This window comes from Portunus trituberculatus, chromosome 11 (genome assembly GCF_017591435.1).
Source record: "Portunus trituberculatus isolate SZX2019 chromosome 11, ASM1759143v1, whole genome shotgun sequence".
In the NCBI taxonomy this organism is placed as follows: Eukaryota; Metazoa; Arthropoda; class Malacostraca; order Decapoda; family Portunidae; genus Portunus; species Portunus trituberculatus.
The window spans coordinates 3548696-3565446 of NC_059265.1; the positions used below are offsets into that span (position 1 = coordinate 3548696).

The following is a 16751-nucleotide window of genomic DNA, read 5'->3' on the forward strand; positions in this document are numbered from 1 at the left end:
GTGAGGATGACAATTAAGGAGATGGAAAGCATATATGTTGGTTTAGAAGAGTGGGCACTGTCCCCAAGAAACCATCCGCGTGCTCGCCTTGATTCCCGGCTCCCACTTCACAGCTCCTCCACCCAGCTGATTTGACGTCACATATATGAAGCCACGCTATTGGTCAGAGACGAGATTGGAGAGAGAGAGAGAGAGAGAGAGAGAGAGAGAGAGAGAGAGAGAGAGAGAGAGAGAGAGAATGAATATGGAAACGCATAAGGAGAGGGAGAGAGAGAGAATATGTAAACGAATAAGGAGAGAGAGAGAGAGAGAGAATATGGTAACGAATAAGGGAGAGAGAGAGAGAGAATATGGTAACGAATAAGGCAGCGTTTCTCAATCTTTTAGCCTTGCGTAACCCTTCAAATACATGACATGTCTCAAGGAACCCCTACACAAAAACAAAATTATATACCATATATTTCTCTTTTAATGTGATGTCAAATCCGCTGGGTGGAGGAACTGCGAAGGGGGACCGGGAATCGAGGCGAGCGCATGGGATGGTTTCTCGGGGACAGTGCCGAAGAGTGTATGGTTTTAAATGTGGACATGGAAGTGTGGAGGATGAGGAGCAGCCAGGCAGCCCTGCACTGCATGCTTCCCTCCATACTTTCTCTGTCTTATCTGATCCCTTTGCTGACCAGCGTCCCGGTACTGGTCCGGTCCTGACTGAGGATTTTTGTGGCTTTGATCCTGATGTACCAAGGAATGACATGAGTGGTCTGCACTGCTTCCAGCTCTTCATGTCAGACGAGGTGGTACAGTCGCTGTGTGCGTGGACCAGTGTCCCGGCAGCCAAGCGTTTTGTGGACAACCCAAAAATATATTACAAAAAGTTTATGGCAAAAAAGTGGCTTCATGTCACAAGGGATGAAATGAATGTCTTCTTACGTCAGCACCCCAACAGAACACGGTGCGGGGGTGGGGTTGTGCAGTGCGGGGTGGCGGAGTCGCTGACAAAGGGTTCATGATAGATGTGCCATTTTGTAAGGTTTTCACACATAAATATCTTTTTATTTATTAATTTTTTATTAGTACTCAGCATATAGCTAATATGTGCATTTCCATTGTGTTTTAACGGGCTAAAGAAGGCATTATGGGTATCTCCTATCTCAAAGCCCACCAACTATTTGACTGCTAGTGTTCTTATTGATGTAGTGATAATTACTCCTGCAGTGTATCACTTGTGTCACTATGTATCTTGTATTATCACTTCACTTATTCACTTATTCTCTATGTGTCACTGTCAAACACTTCACTTACTTACCCACTGCTTCAATAACACTCTGAATTTATGGCCTCCGCACACTGAAACACTAAGGTCTCTCTCTCTCTCTCTCTCTCTCTCTCTCTCTCTCTCTCTCTCTCTCTCTCTCTCTCTCTCTCTCTCTCTCTCTCTCTCTCTCTCTCTCTAATATTAATCCAGTTTTATTTATTTCAGATTGTGTTAAGAATATGGAGAAAGACGGACCAAGGCAAGAAGAGGAGGAGGAGGAAGAAGAGGATCAGGAACAGGAACAGGAAGAAGAAGAAGAAGAAGAAGGAAGAGGTGGAGGAATATGAAAGAGGAGGAGAAGAAGAAAAGAGAAAAAGAAAAGGTAAAATAATAAATATTGTCATTTCATAAAGTTTTGCTATTTCAATTCTCTCTCTCTCTCTCTCTCTCTCTCTCTCTCTCTCTCTCTCTCTCTCTCTCTCTCTCTCTCTCTCTCTCTCTCTCTCTCTCTCTCTCCTCCTCCTCCTCCTCCTCCTCCTCCTCCTCCTCCTCCTCCTCCTCCTCCTCCTGTGCTAATACTATTACTATTATTACTATCCCAGTGTGACCTGTGTGACCTCTGACCTTTGCCGCAGGACTCCTTGGACTGCGACTTCACTGTGACCCGAGAGGAGGTGGCCACTCAACGCTGAGGTCACACGGCTCCCTTCCTTATGCAGGTCAGTGGTGTGGTGTGTGGTGTGGGAGGTGTGGTCAGGTTAGGTAGGTTGGGTTAGCCTGGGTAAGATTTTGAAGCCTATTTTAGGCAGTTTGGCATGTTTGGAGGGTATTTTTAAACAGTTTGGCATGTTTTGAGAGCATTTTGAGACAGTTTGGCATGTTTTGAAAGCATTTTGAGACAGTTTGACATGTTTTGAGGGCATTTTAAGACAGTTTGGAGGGCATATTGAGATAGTTTGGTATGTTTTGAGGGTATATTAAGAAAATTTTGGAGGTTTTTAGGGAAATTGAAGACAGTTTGGCAGATTTGGAGGGCATATTAAGGTAGTTTGTTATGTTTTGAGGGAAATTTGAGACAGTTTAGCTGGTTTTGAGGCCATGTTAAAATAGTTTGGCATGTTTTGAAGACATTTTAAGACAGTTTGGCATGTTCTAAGGGCATATTAAGACAGTTTGACATGTTTTCATGACATATTAAGAGAGTTTGGCAGATTTTAACTGCAATTTAAGAAAGTTTGACAGGTTTTGATGGCATTTTAAGACAATTTGGCAGGTTCTGATGACATTTTAAGACCCACTGCTTCAATAACACTGAATTTATGGCCTCACACACTAAAACACTAAGGTCTCTCTCTCTCTCTCTCTCTCTCTCTCTCTCTCTCTCTCTCTCTCTCTCTCTCTCTCTCTCTCTCTCTCTCTCTCTCTCTCTCATGTTTTGAGGACATTTTAACCCTTGGCTTACGGTGGATGAATTTATTTTCCGTTCCCTACTCACGGGTAATTTTGAAATATCAGAAATATCAGTTGGTTTCAGTCACTATATGATCCAGTAATTCATTATCGAGCAATGCCAAGAAATAATGACACAGCCCGCGCCAATCTTCAAATGTCAAGCGGGAAAAATCATGATTACCGATACGATCGCCGTCTCTCTGGACGGAACAATATCATCATTCATGTACGATCACCGTAAGCCAAGAAGGGTTAAGATAGTTTGTCAGGTTTTGAGGACATTTTAACACAATTTGACATCTCCTCCTCCTCCTCCTCCTCCTCCTCCTCCTCCTCCTCTTGTGCTAATACAATTACTATTATTACTATCCCAGTGTGACCTGACCTGTGTGACCTCTGACCTTTTGCCACAGGATTCCCTGGAATGTGACTTCACTGTGACCCGAGAGGAGGTACCTCGGCCACTCAACGCTGAGGTCACACGGCTCTCTTCCTTATGCAGGTCAGTGGTGTGGTGTGAGGTGTGGGAGGTGTGGTTAGGTTACATTAGGTTAGGTTGGGCAGTTAAGGTTTTGAGGGAATTTTGAGGCAGTTTGTCATGTTTTGAGGGTATATTTAAACAGTTTGGCATATTTTAAGGGCATTTTAGATAGTTTGGCATGTGTTGAGGGTATTTTGAGACAGTTTGATGTGTTTGGTGGGCAGTTTAAGACAGTTTAGTATATTTTGAGACAGTTTGGCATGTTTGAGGATATTTTAAAACAGTTTGACATGTTTTATGGCCATATTGAGATAGTTTGGCATGTTTTAAGGGCATTTTGAGAGTTTGACATTTTTTTAGGGCATTTTAATACATTTAATTTTGGCAGGTTTTGAGAGCAATTTAAAACAGTATGGCTGGTTTTCAGGGTATATTAAGACAATTTGAGAGGTTTTGAAGTGAATTGAAGACAGTTTGGCAGGTTTTCAGGGCATATTAAGACAGTTTGGTATATTTTGAGGCAATTTTAGACAGTTTGGCAGGTTTTGAGGCCAATTTAAGATAGTTTGACATGTTTTGATGGCATTTTAAGACAGTTTGGCAGGTTTTGAGGGCATATTAAGGCAGTTTGGCAGATTTTGAGTGCAATTTATATATATATATATATATATATATATATATATATATATATATATATATATATATATATATATATATATATATATATATATATATATATATATATATATATATATATATATATATATATATATAGTTTTTGCATTATTGTAAATAACAGCATATTCTTATTTGATTTATAATTAACAGTGGTAGTGGTAGCCTTTTCCAAGATATCATACTGGAATAGGTGGAAGCTTGAATTATATATGTATATTGATTTTAATGCAAGTTTAATTTTTGAGTTACTTGTGTTAACCTAAGGATGTAAAATTTCCATAACTAAGAAAGTAACAATTCTGTTTTGTAATCATGTGCATTGTGTATAATTTGTTGCATATTAATTATTTAAGATCATAGCAATACACTAGAAATTTAGAATAAACTAAAATTTTTTCTATTTAATTGAAAAGATTAGGTGAAAGCTCATTTTCTGAATTGGTCTACTAATGTGTAAGTACATCTTTAATTTGAGACAGATTTGGCATGTTATGAAGCCATTTTAAGGCAGTTTGTCATGTTTTAAGGACATTTTAAGACAGTTTGGTATGTTTTGAGGGCATTTTAAGATAGTTTGCCAGGTTTTGAGGAAATTATAAGACAGTTTGATATGTTTTGATAGGATTTTAAGACAGTTTTGCATGTTTTGAGGTCAGTTAAAAAAGTTTGACATGTTTTAACGGCATTTGAGTTGCGTTCAGTTCAGTTTACAAAATAGTGAAGGTGACTCAATATAAACAGTGCACCTCTCATTACAGGAAAGTCAAGTCCTGAATGCTGCCAAGGAGAGACACTGCTGCTGGAACACTGCACCACCAAGCCAAGACAAGACAAGCCACAACACAACACAAGCCTTCTACAACACCTACAGCCATCAGCAACACCCAGAGTACAAGACAACACCTGGAGCCATGAAGAATAGTTAGGATAGATTAGCAGTTTGGCATTTTTAATTATAAGGACATTTTAAAACCATTTGACATGTTTTTATGGTATTTTAAGACCATTTGGCATGTTTGTATGGTATTTTAAGACCATTTGGCATGTTTTATGGTATGTTAAGACCATTTGGCATGTTTTATGGTATGTTAAGACCATTTGGCATGTTATTATGGTATGTTAAGACCATTTGGCATGCTTGTATGGTATTTTAAGACCATTTGGCATGTTTGTATGGTATTTTAAGACCATTTGACATGTTTTATGGTATTTTAAGACCATTTGACATGTTTTATGGTATTTTAAGACCATTTGGCATGTTTTATGGTATTTTAAGACCATTTGGCATGTTTTATGGTATTTTAAGACCATTTGGCATGTTTTATGGTATTTTAAGACCATTTGGCATGTTTTTATGGTATTTTAAGACCATTTGGCATGTTTTATGGTATTTTAAGACCATTTGGCATGTTTTGAGGGCATTTGAAGAAAGTTTGGCTATGGTAATACCCTTTTTTTGACATTAACCCCTTCAGTACCATGACACATTTCCATATTCCTTGTGGTGACTATTTGGTGATTTTGTACAGCTTCACAAACTCATGTGGGGATGAAAATTGTGAAGACTGTGGCCATTAATTTTGTGACCTTCATAGACCTTCAATAATGTCAATAAAATGGTCTAATGGTGCACAAATCTCAAGGTAAAAATGTGTCCCAGTACTGAAGGGGTTAAGAAGGGTGTATGGAGGTGACAAGATTAATGGGCACAGTCTTCACTATTTCAATCCCCCACATGAGTTTGTGAAGCAAGTGTTGGATTCTCTGGACAAAGATGCAGTGTGCTTGTTAAGAGATTGACTCAGCACTCACTCACTCCTTCACTTACTGAACTCAGAGGAATGAAGAATGTGCATTGTTGCTGCTTGTGTGTCAGACAAAGGCCTGTATTCACAAACACTTTGGTGTTTCAACAACACGCCTTCAAGGCCACAGAGATCACTGGCAGGGTTTTCATGAGTGTTTCTCCACTTAATATTGTAGAAATGTCACTCTGCCTCAGGAACCATAAAAATACCCTTATTCTCTCACCACCACTGTTTTCCAAGGCCACACAGATGACTGGCAGCATTTTCAAGACTGTTTCTCCACTTAATAATACAGAAATCTTGTCATTCTGCCTTTACAACTCTCTCTCTCTCTCTCTCTCTCTCTCTCTCTCTCTCTCTCTCTCTCTCTCTCTCTCTCTCTCTCTCTCTCTCTCTCTCTCTCTCTTTTATGGATTTTTCTTAATGGCAATGAAAAGATCTAATGGTACACAAATCTCAAGGTAAAAAATGTGTCCCAGTACTGAAGGGGTTAAATAGTGAAGACTGTGGCCATTAATCTTCTGCCTTCTATAGATCTTTCCAAGTGTCAATAAAATGGTCTAATGGTACACAGATCTCAAGGTAGAAATATGTCCCAGTACTGAAGGGGTTAAAATAGTGAAGACTTGCCATTATTCTTCTGGCCTGTATAGAGCTTTCCTGATGTCAATAAAATGTCTAATTGTACACAAATTTCAAGGTAAAATGTGTGTCAATGTTGAAGGGGGTTAAAATAGTGAAGAATGTGGCCATTAGTCTTCTGACGTCTATAGATCTTTCCTACTGTCAATAAAATGGTCTAATGGTACACAAAATCTCAAGATGTCCTAGTATTAAAGGGGTTAAAATAATGAAGAATGTGGCAGTTAATATTCTGATCTCTGTAGACCTTTCCTAATGTCAATAAAATGGTCTAATGGTACAGAAATGTCAAGGTAAAAATGTGTCCCAGTACTGAAGGGGTTAAAATAGTGAAGACTGTGACCATTAACCTTCTGATGTGTATAAACTTTTTCTAATATCAATAAAATGGTTTAATGGTACACAGATCTCAGGGTAAAAATGTGTCCCAGTACTGAAGGGGTTGAAATAGTGAAGACTGTGGCCATTAATCTTGTGATCTCCATACACCTCTCCATTTTATTGATATTAGCAAGGGTCTATGGTGGTCAAAGGATTAATGGCCACAGCCTTCACTATTTTAATCAATTCAGTACTGGGACACATTTTACCTTGAGATTTGTGTACCATTAGACCATTTTAATGATATTAACAAGGGTGTATGGAGGCACAAGATTAATGTGTGTGTTGTTTTAAAAATGTTGTTTTCATGTATATTATTACTATTTGATTGTTTACTTTCTGCTCTCTCTCTCTCTCTCTCTCTCTCTCTCTCTCTCTCTCTCTCTCTCTCTCTCTCTCTCTCTCTCTCTCTCTCTCTCTCTCTCAATGAAAAGATCTAATGGTACACAAATCTCATGGTAAAAATGTGTCCCAGTACTGAAGGGGTTAAATAGTGAAGACTGTGGCTATTAATCTTGTCACCTCCATAGACCCTTGCTAATGTCAATAAAATGGTCTAATGGTACACAAATCTCAAGGTAAAAAATGTGTCCCAGTACTGAAGGGGTAAAAATAGTGAAGATTATGGCCATTAATCTGCCTTCAATAGATCTTTCCAAGTGTCAATAAAATGGTCTAATGGTACGCAGATCTCAAGGTAGAAATATGTCCCAGTACTGAAGGGGTTAAAATAGTGAAGACTGTTGCCATTATTCTTCTGCCCTCTATAGACCTTTCCTGATGTCAATAAAATGTCTAATTGTACACAAATTTCAAGTTAAAAATGTGTGTCAATGTTGAAGGGGGTTAGAATAGTGATGAATGTGGCCATTAGTCTTGTGACGTCTATAGATCTTTCCTACTGTCAATAAAATGGTCTAATGGTACACAAAATCTCAAGATGTCCCAGTATTAAAGGGGTTAAAATAATGAAGAATGTGGCCGTTAATCTTCTGACCTCTGTAGACCTTTCCTAATGTCAATAAAATGGTCTAATGATACAGAAATGTCAAGGTAAAAATGTGTCCCAGTACTGAAGGGGTTAAAATAGTGAAGACTGTGACCATTAACCTTCTGATGTCTATAAACTTTTCCTAATATCAATAAAATGGTTTAATGGTACACAGATCTCAGGGTAAAAATGTGTCCCAGTACTGAAGGGGTTGAAATAGTGAAGACTGTGACCATTAACCTTCTGATGTCTATAAACTTTTCCTAATATCAATAAAATGGTTTAATGGTACACAGATCTCAGGGTAAAAATGTGTCCCAGTACTGAAGGGTTGAAATAGTGAAGACTGTGGCCATTAATCTTGTGATCTCCATACACCTCTCCATTTTATTGATATTAGCAAGGGTCTATGGTGGTCAAAGGATTAATGGCCAAAGCCTTCACTATTTTAATCAATTCAGTACTGGGACACATTTTTACCTTGAGATTTGTGTACCATTAGACCATTTTAATGATATTGGCAAGGTGTATGGAGGGCACAAGATTAATGTGTGTGTTGTTTTAAAATTGTTGTTTTCATGTATATTATTAATATTTGATTGTTTACTTTGATTGCTCTCTCTCTCTCTCTCTCTCTCTCTCTCTCTCTCTCTCTCTCTCTCTCTCTCTCTCTCTCTCTCTCTCTCTCTCTCTCTCTCTCTCTCTCTCTCTCTCTCTCTCTCTCTCTCTCTCTCTCTCTCTCTCATGGCAATGAAAAGATCTAATGGTACACAAATCTCATGGTAAAAATGTGTCCCAGTACTGAAGGGGTTAAATAGTGAAGACTGTGGCTATTAATCTTGTCACCTCCATAGACCCTTGCTAATGTCAATAAAATGGTCTAATGGTACACAAATCTCAAGGTAAAAAATGTGTCCCAGTACTGAAGGGGTAAAATAGTGAAGATTATGGCCATTAATCTTCTGCCTTCAATAGATCTTTCAAGTGTCAATTAAATGGTCTAATGGTACGCAGATCTCAAGGTAGAAATATGTCCCAGTACTGAAGGGGTTAAAATAGTGAAGACTGTTGCCATTATTCTTCTGCCCTCTATAGACCTTTCCTGATGTCAATAAAATGTCTAATTGTACACAAATTTCAAGTTAAAAATGTGTGTCAATGTTGAAGGGGGTTAGAATAGTGATGAATGTGGCCATTAGTCTTGTGACGTCTATAGATCTTTCCTACTGTCAATAAAATGGTCTAATGGTACACAAAATCTCAAGATGTCCCAGTATTAAAGGGTTAAAATAATGAAGAATGTGGCCGTTAATCTTCTGACCTCTGTAGACCTTTCCTAATGTCAATAAAATGGTCTAATGGTACAGAAATGTCAAGGTAAAAATGTGTCCCAGTACTGAAGGGGTTAAAATAGTGAAGACTGTGACCATTAACCTTCTGATGTCTATAAACTTTTCCTAATATCAATAAAATGGTTTAATGGTACTCAGATCTCAGGGTAAAAATGTGTCCCAGTACTGAAGGGGTTGAAATAGTGAAGACTGTGACCATTAACCTTCTGATGTCTATAAACTTTTCCTAATATCAATAAAATGGTTTAATGGTACACAGATCTCAGGGTAAAAATGTGTCCCAGTACTGAAGGGGTTGAAATAGTGAAGACTGTGGCCATTAATCTTGTGATCTCCATACACCTCTCCATTTTATTGATATTAGCAAGGGTCTATGGTGGTCAAAGGATTAATGGCTACAGCCTTCACTATTTTAATCCCTTCAGTACTGGGACACATTTTTACCTTGAGATTTGTGTACCATTAGACCATTTTAATGACATTAGCAAGGGTGTATGGAGGGCACAAGATTAATGTGTGTGTTGTTTTAAAAATGTTTTCATGGATATTATTACTATTTGATTGTTTACTTTGATTGCACTCTCTCTCTCTCTCTCTCTCTCTCTCTCTCTCTCTCTCTCTCTCTCTCTCTCTCTCTCTCTCTCTCTCTCTCTCTCTCTCTCTCTCTCTCTCTCTCTCTCTCTCTCTCTCTCTCTCTCTCTCTCTCTCTCTCTCTCTCTCTCTCTCTCTCTCTCTCTCTCTCTCTCTCTCTCTCTCTCTCTCTCTCTCTCTCTCTCTCTCTCTCTCTCTCTCTCTCTCTCTCTCTCTCTCTCTCTCTCTCTCTCTCTCTCTCTCTCTCTCTCTCTCTCTCTCTCTCTCTCTCTCTCTCTCTCTCTCTCTCTCTCTCTCTCTCTCTCTCTCTCTCTCTCTCTCTCTCTCTCTCTCTCTCTCTCTCTCTCTCTCTCTCTCTCTCTCTCTCTCTCTCTCTCTCTCTCTCTCTCTCTCTCTCTCTCTCTCTCTCTCTCTCTCTCTCTCTCTCTCTCTCTCTCTCTCTCTCTCTCTCTCTCTCTCTCTCTCTCTCTCTCTCTCTCTCTCTCTCTCTCTCTCTCTCTCTCTCTCTCTCTCTCTCTCTCTCTCTCTCTCTCTCTCTCTCTCTCTCTCTCTCTCTCTCTCTCTCTCTCTCTCTCTCTCTCTCTCTCTCTCTCTCTCTCTCTCTCTCTCTCTCTCTCTCTCTCTCTCTCTCTCTCTCTCTCTCTCTCTCTCTCTCTCTCTCTCTCTCTCTCTCTCTCTCTCTCTCTCTCTCTCTCTCTCTCTCTCTCTCTCTCTCTCTCTCTCTCTCTCTCTCTCTCTCTCTCTCTCTCTCTCTCTCTCTCTCTCTCTCTCTCTCTCTCTCTCTCTCTCTCTCTCTCTCTCTCTCTCTCTCTCTCTCTCTCTCTCTCTCTCTCTCTCTCTCTCTCTCTCTCTCTCTCTCTCTCTCTCTCTCTCTCTCTCTCTCTCTCTCTCTCTCTCTCTCTCTCTCTCTCTCTCTCTCTCTCTCTTTGAATATTTGTTAACTTGAAAAGTTGTTTAAAAATAATTTGTGAAGTTGAAATTTCTAAAAATTTTGCAAAGTTGAAAATTCATGTTAATATTTATTGTATATTATAAATTGATGTTAATATTGATGTTAATATTTATTGTATATTAAGTTGAAAATTATTGTAGACTTAAATTTTTATATATTATTTATTAAGTTGAAAATCATGGTAGACTATTTTTTTTTATACTGTTAAGTTGAAAATTTGTCTATTTATTGTCTAGACTTTTTCACCATAGGATTTTGCTCAATTTTTATACTCTCTAGACTTTTCACCATAGGATTTTGCTCACTTTTTATACTCAGTTTATTTATTGTCTAGACTTTTTCACCATAGGATTTTGCTCACTTTTTATACTCAAGTTGAAAATTTGTGTAGACTTTCTCTGTATTCTTTGTATATATATTGTTTTATTCAGTTGAAAATATTTGTGGGTTTTTTTTTTTGCAGGCAATGTGTAATAATGTCAAAAATTGAATAAAAGTGTAGGGAGACTTGTATTTAATTTTAGCTCCAATATGCATCCACCTTATCTCCGGAGACTCTTTAGAGTATTTTCGACTTAGTACGATTTTTAGGGCCCGTACGTTTTAGGGCCCGTTTTTCGGCTTTTTTTTTGCCATTTTCTAGATTTTTACCATTTTTTGTTTTTTTGGCCAGTAGTGCTGTATTTTGTACGATTTTTAGGGCCCGTTTTTCGGCTTTGCCATTTTTAGTGTTTTTTTGGCCAGAGTAGTGCTGTGTATTTTATGTAGACCGTTTGAAGATTTTTCAGCCAGATGGTATTTTGGGACCATTTTTTTACATTGTTATTTGAAGTCATGTAACTTTTTCGCTTTAGTTTCTCATTTTCTAACAACCACTTTTTTTTGTATTGTTTATTTTAATAAATAGAAAGAAAGCTTCAAATCTAGCGCGTTTTATTTCTGGGGTGTGATCGTTTAGAGCGAGTGTAGGTGGTGGTCAATGGAGGCAATATTGGTGTCAGACGGATCCAAGCCAGCTTGAGGCGACTACTCACTGAAACCACCCACAACCCACAAATATTCCCAGGAAAGGAAGTTTAACAAAACCCACAAATATTCCCAGGAAAGGAAATTTACCGAAACAAAAAGATTTCTTTACACATTATTATTCAGTAGTGACAACAGATCCAAGTACAGTGACACCACCATAATGAGGTGGTAGAGGTAGCAAGCGTTGAATAGGAGGATGTCTGCTATGCGAAGCTGAATCTCTGGACTGCGGTGGTGGAGTTAGTGGTGGTGGTGTAGCAGGTGTTTGCCAGGCCGCTGCGAGGCGAAGTCCCTCAGTGCCAGTAGCGGCGACGGCGACACGTGTATCAGCGGGACGACAGTGAAGGCCCAATGCGAGACAGTGCCCCTCAGAGTAGCGGTAGCAGCGGCGGCGGCAACGGTCAATGTAGGCGCAGTGCGAAGCCAGAGAGTCCTTCCCTGATGGTGCAGGACGCATGGGATCGCTGCAGTCACGGCTTCGGATCACCGACTCCTGTAATGGAGAAAAATTAACCGATTATCTCCATATGTACCACGCCACACTCCTACAATACACACTTCACTGCCTCAGTCAGCCTCTCACTCGCCCTCCTCGATCGTTATTCCACTTACACTCCAGTTACACCCTTCTCCCTCGTTCTCCTCCCAGCGTCTCCCGTGTGACGTAGCATCCTGGCCCTTCACCATCCTGACACTCCCATCCCTTCATTCTCATCTCCCACGCCAGTCTCAGTAAACCACACCACGTCAAACCCCCTCAAACTTCCCCCACACCCGATCCTCACCCACACAACCAATCTTGCCACACATTTACCTACCTGGTTAGTGGAATCTTCCGTGTCTGCCGTCATCTGTAGGTTCTCGTCTCCAATCCTCCGCCTCACCACACCTGCCTCGCCTCTATCACCCACTCATCCAGCCAGTCAGTCTCCCTCAACGGCGGCAGTGGCGGTGGCAGAGGCAGAGGTGTTGGTAGTGAGCATTGTCCGTTAAGTGCAAGGTAGACGAGGCTCATTACCGCTGTGGAGTCATCAGGCCTTTGGATCGTCAGCGCCTGTAATGGACAAGAATAAGCATGAACAAAGCAGTACCTTGTTTACTTGTTCACTAATTATCCCTACAGCTAACAAGCAAGATAGCCCTAAGCAAATTCCTTCACTTCCTCAATCAGCCTTTCACTTCATTCTACGTATTCTTACCACCACCACCACCACCACCAATACCATCACAAAAACATGAACAGCAGTATCTTTTTCACTAATTATCTCTAAATGACCAACACCACACATTCCCTTCACGTCTTCACTTCCATCCATAATGTGCCCAAACTCACTCTCAACACTATTCCCCCCTCTGTCTGTCCTAAAACTTAACCACTGCCTCAGCCAGCCTTTCACTCGTCTCTACTCAGTTACACGTCTTCACAGTGCCCTAACCCAGCCAAACACTCGCACCACACCATCCATCCCTTCTGTCTCCTATTTTATCACACTGCATTCAGTTAGTTCCCACTCTGCCTCCTCTTGCCACGAGCCATTCACGCTCACTTCATTCCTCCCAGCCATTCTCAACCCTCCCCACACAAACCCTCCCACCCTCCCCACACACAAACCCTCCCACCGTCACTCGTGAACCTCGAACCATTTACGCCAGCCTACCACTTCAAGAACTAATTTCATGGTTATATCCCCAAACTTTTCGTTATGCTACCACATCTCGCTTCTAATGCACGTACCTTGAAACACCAGCCTCGTTACGTTAGGAAATCCTGTCCACTCATTCTTTTCGCCGATTCTGGTACCTATTCTATAACGAGGGAACCACAATGACTAACCTGAAACATTCTAGCCTCAAATACAACTTACTTAAGGAGTTCTATAGTAACGCGACCCGTTTAATCCCTTCAGCACCAAGACGCGTTTTCATATTCCTTCTCTTACTATTTGGTGATTTTATACAACTTGAGAAACCTTGTGACATCCATACACGCTTTGTAACATCAATAGAATGATTTAATCGTACACACATCTCAAGGTGAAAATGCGTCACAGTACTGGAGAGGTTAAGCGTAATTCTTCCTTCCTACACAACTACAATGACCACGAAAACACTACACTTGTTACAGCCATTACACAAATCTATTCTGAACCCACGTTACTCTAACCACACTAGTGAATGAACGACCATCTGCCCTTATTGACAACTACACCAAGTAAATTTAACACCCACACGTAGCGATGGTTCCTGATACATCCTACATTGACACACAGACGGACATCGTACAATTAACCTTCCAATAGACGCAGTGCACATCCTACACAAACCCAGTTATCCTTTATCAGTCAACATTCCTAACAACCTCCAAGTTACTGACAAACAATTTCCTATCACCACTACAGTACCAACGCGCACACAACACAACAGTTCATACCTACACTATACATTTACATAAAAACCACTAACCTCTCCTCTGTGCTGTGCTGTGCTGTGCTGTGGTGTAGTCCGATAACCTCACAGCAGCGGCACGTCACCCCGCCGCACGAAAACCCACGCAGATCAAGCTTCCCGTTGCTGTTCCTGCCGCTGCTGAACGTCACGCCCACGACAAGACACAGACGGACACTGGGCTGCGTACACTCGATGGGTCAGTGGTGGCGTGGTGACCGAAGAGATGTAGCGAACGTGGTGTCTGGATTAATACTGTTCCAGTTGCCATTCTGAGCTACTAACCTTGCTTCGTTCTCGTCTCCCCCACCCCAACCTGCCAATAAGGAAAGAGCAATTTGAGGGCAAACGAGCATATGAAACGCTGCCAGTGAACCTAACCACTGGTCCACCACCTGGATATAAACTAGTCACGCTCTTTAACTCCTTCCAAACCAAACATTACACACACTCAATTGCATTAATTTGTTTCATCAAGCATTCTCACCTTCCGTGTAGTACTTACAATTATACACGATTTTTTTTTTATCATTATGTTGTAAGAGTTTGAAGCTTCCTTCGTAATAAATGATTATGATTAGATGATAATAATATTCTCTCTCTCTCTCTCTCTAAGTGAACCCTGCCTGTAAATTAACGAATAAAGAAAAAAACCCGTATCATTAACGGGAAATTGATTATAATAGGTAATAATAATTCTCTATCTCTCTCTCTCTCTCTCTCCAAGTGAACCTTGCCTGTAAATCAACGAATAAAAAAAAAAAACGTATCATTAATGGGAAATGAGTATAATAGATAATAATTCTCTCTCTCTCTCTCTCTCTCTCTCTCTCTCTCTAAGTGAACCCTGCCTGTAAATTAACGAATAAAGAAAAGAAAAAAAACCGTATCATTAACGAAAAATTGATTATGAAAGATAATAATCTCTCTCTCTCTCTCTCTCTCTCTCTAAGCCTGCAAATCAACGAATCAATATTAAAAAAAATGAAGAGTAAAAACGTATCATGAACGGATCACTTTTCTAAGGAAGCTTGAGTTGAATTGAGTTGTAATGATGGAAATGCAATAAGTTAGTAGAATGACTGAGACGGAGGGAGGTGGAGAAGGAATTAGGAGGCAAACTATTGGTGGCTCACACGAGTGAATGGATAGCTAACCCTTTCAGTACCGTGACACATTACGATATCCATGCTCTACGCTTACTACTGGGTGATTTTATACAGCTTCACAAACTTACGTGGGGATTAAGATAGTGAAGACTGTGGCCATTAACGAGAGTGGTGATGGAGCTGGTGTGATTGTTAGCCAGTCAGGCAGTTAGGCAGGAGCGAGGAGGCATTAAGCTACCTCTCTTAATGAACCCCTTCAGTACTGGGACACGTTTTTACCTCGAGATTTGTGCACGGTTAGACCATTTTGTTGACATTACCAAGGGTCTTTGGAGGTCACCAAGTTAATGACCTGCAGGGCTGGAGCTGGTGACCTATGCTTCTTTGAATTATTACACCGCCGATAATGGTGATTGTAGTGATGATGATAATGATATGATGATGATGATGATGATGGTGATAATATAGTAGTAGTAGTAGTAGTAAAATAATATTAAATAAATAAATAAATAGATAAATAAAATAATAATGATAGTAGTAGTAGTAGTAGTAGTAGTAGTAGGACGGTAAATGATAATAATAAATAAATAAATAAATAAATAAATAAATAAATAAATAAACAAATAAAATAATAATGATAGTAGTAGTAGTAGTAATAGTAATAATAATAATAATAATAATAATAATAATAATAATAATAATAATAATAATAATAACACTAACAACCACTCACAATAACAATCACTAATGCCACAACAATCAGGCGATGAGAGTAAAGGTGAGGACAGTCAGTTAGAAAAGAAAAATTGGTAAGAGGAACAGCCAGCTTATCTAAGACAATATATGTATGTGAAGTTACCTATACTGCTGACTTGGAGGGAGTTACCAGTAGGGGGGAGAGAAAATCTAGCAGAGAATACTGAAAACGCCTCATTTCATAGGGAGTGTTTATATTGTTCTAATGTAATGATGTGTGTAGGTTCCAGTTTAGATTAGAAGTAAATGACAGAGTCAGGATGTTCAGTGTAGCGTCTATAGAAGCGAGGGAACAGTTGAGTGTCATTGAAGAAGACGAAATAACTGGTGGTAAGGGTGTGTGTAATTCACTGTTTGATCTGCTGCAGTCTCTGACGAGACAGCCAGACGTTACCCTACGGAACGAGCTCAGAGCTCCTTATTTCCGATCTTCGGATAGGTCTGAGACCAGGCACACACCACACACCGGGACAACAAGGTCACAACTCCTCGATTTACATCCCGTACCTACTCACTGCTAGGTGAACAGGGCTACACGTGAAAGGAGACACACCAAAATATCTCCACCCGGCCGGGGAATCGAACCCCGGTCATCTGGCTTGTGAACCCAGCGCTCTAACCACTGAGCTACCGGGCCTGTGTGTGTGTGTGTGTGTGTGTGTGTGTGTGTGTGTGTGTGTGTGTGTGTGTGTGTGTGTGTGTGTGTGTGTGTGTGTGTGTGTGTGTGTGTGTGTGTCTTGAATATTATGATATTTATTTTATCTGGACATTGTATGAGTAGTTACTGGACTACAATTAGCTTGTATGTTGTTGTTAGTTTTAATTATCT

General features: G+C 40.0%; 2 protein-coding genes across 4 annotated transcripts in view; both read right to left on the minus strand.

Annotated features, from left to right (window-relative positions):
* LOC123502384 overlaps nt 1-16751 on the minus strand; it is a 273598-nt gene that overhangs the window by 147835 nt on the left and 109012 nt on the right. The window lies entirely within an intron of this gene.
* LOC123502386 overlaps nt 11713-16751 on the minus strand; it is a 35741-nt gene continuing 30702 nt past the window's right edge. Inside the window, exons 1-3 of one of the 3 annotated variants that reach the window (XM_045251576.1) lie at nt 14076-14379; nt 12431-12666; nt 11713-12105 (exon numbers count right to left, since the gene is read on the minus strand). In XM_045251576.1, the coding sequence (XP_045107511.1) occupies nt 11728-12105; nt 12431-12463 (411 nt within the window). In that variant the 5' untranslated portion in view covers nt 12464-12666; nt 14076-14379 and the 3' untranslated portion in view covers nt 11713-11727. Of the gene's footprint in view, nt 12106-12224; nt 12375-12430; nt 12667-14075; nt 14380-16751 lie in introns of those variants that run through there. The other 2 variants (XM_045251577.1, XM_045251575.1) reach the window with 2 other exon arrangements.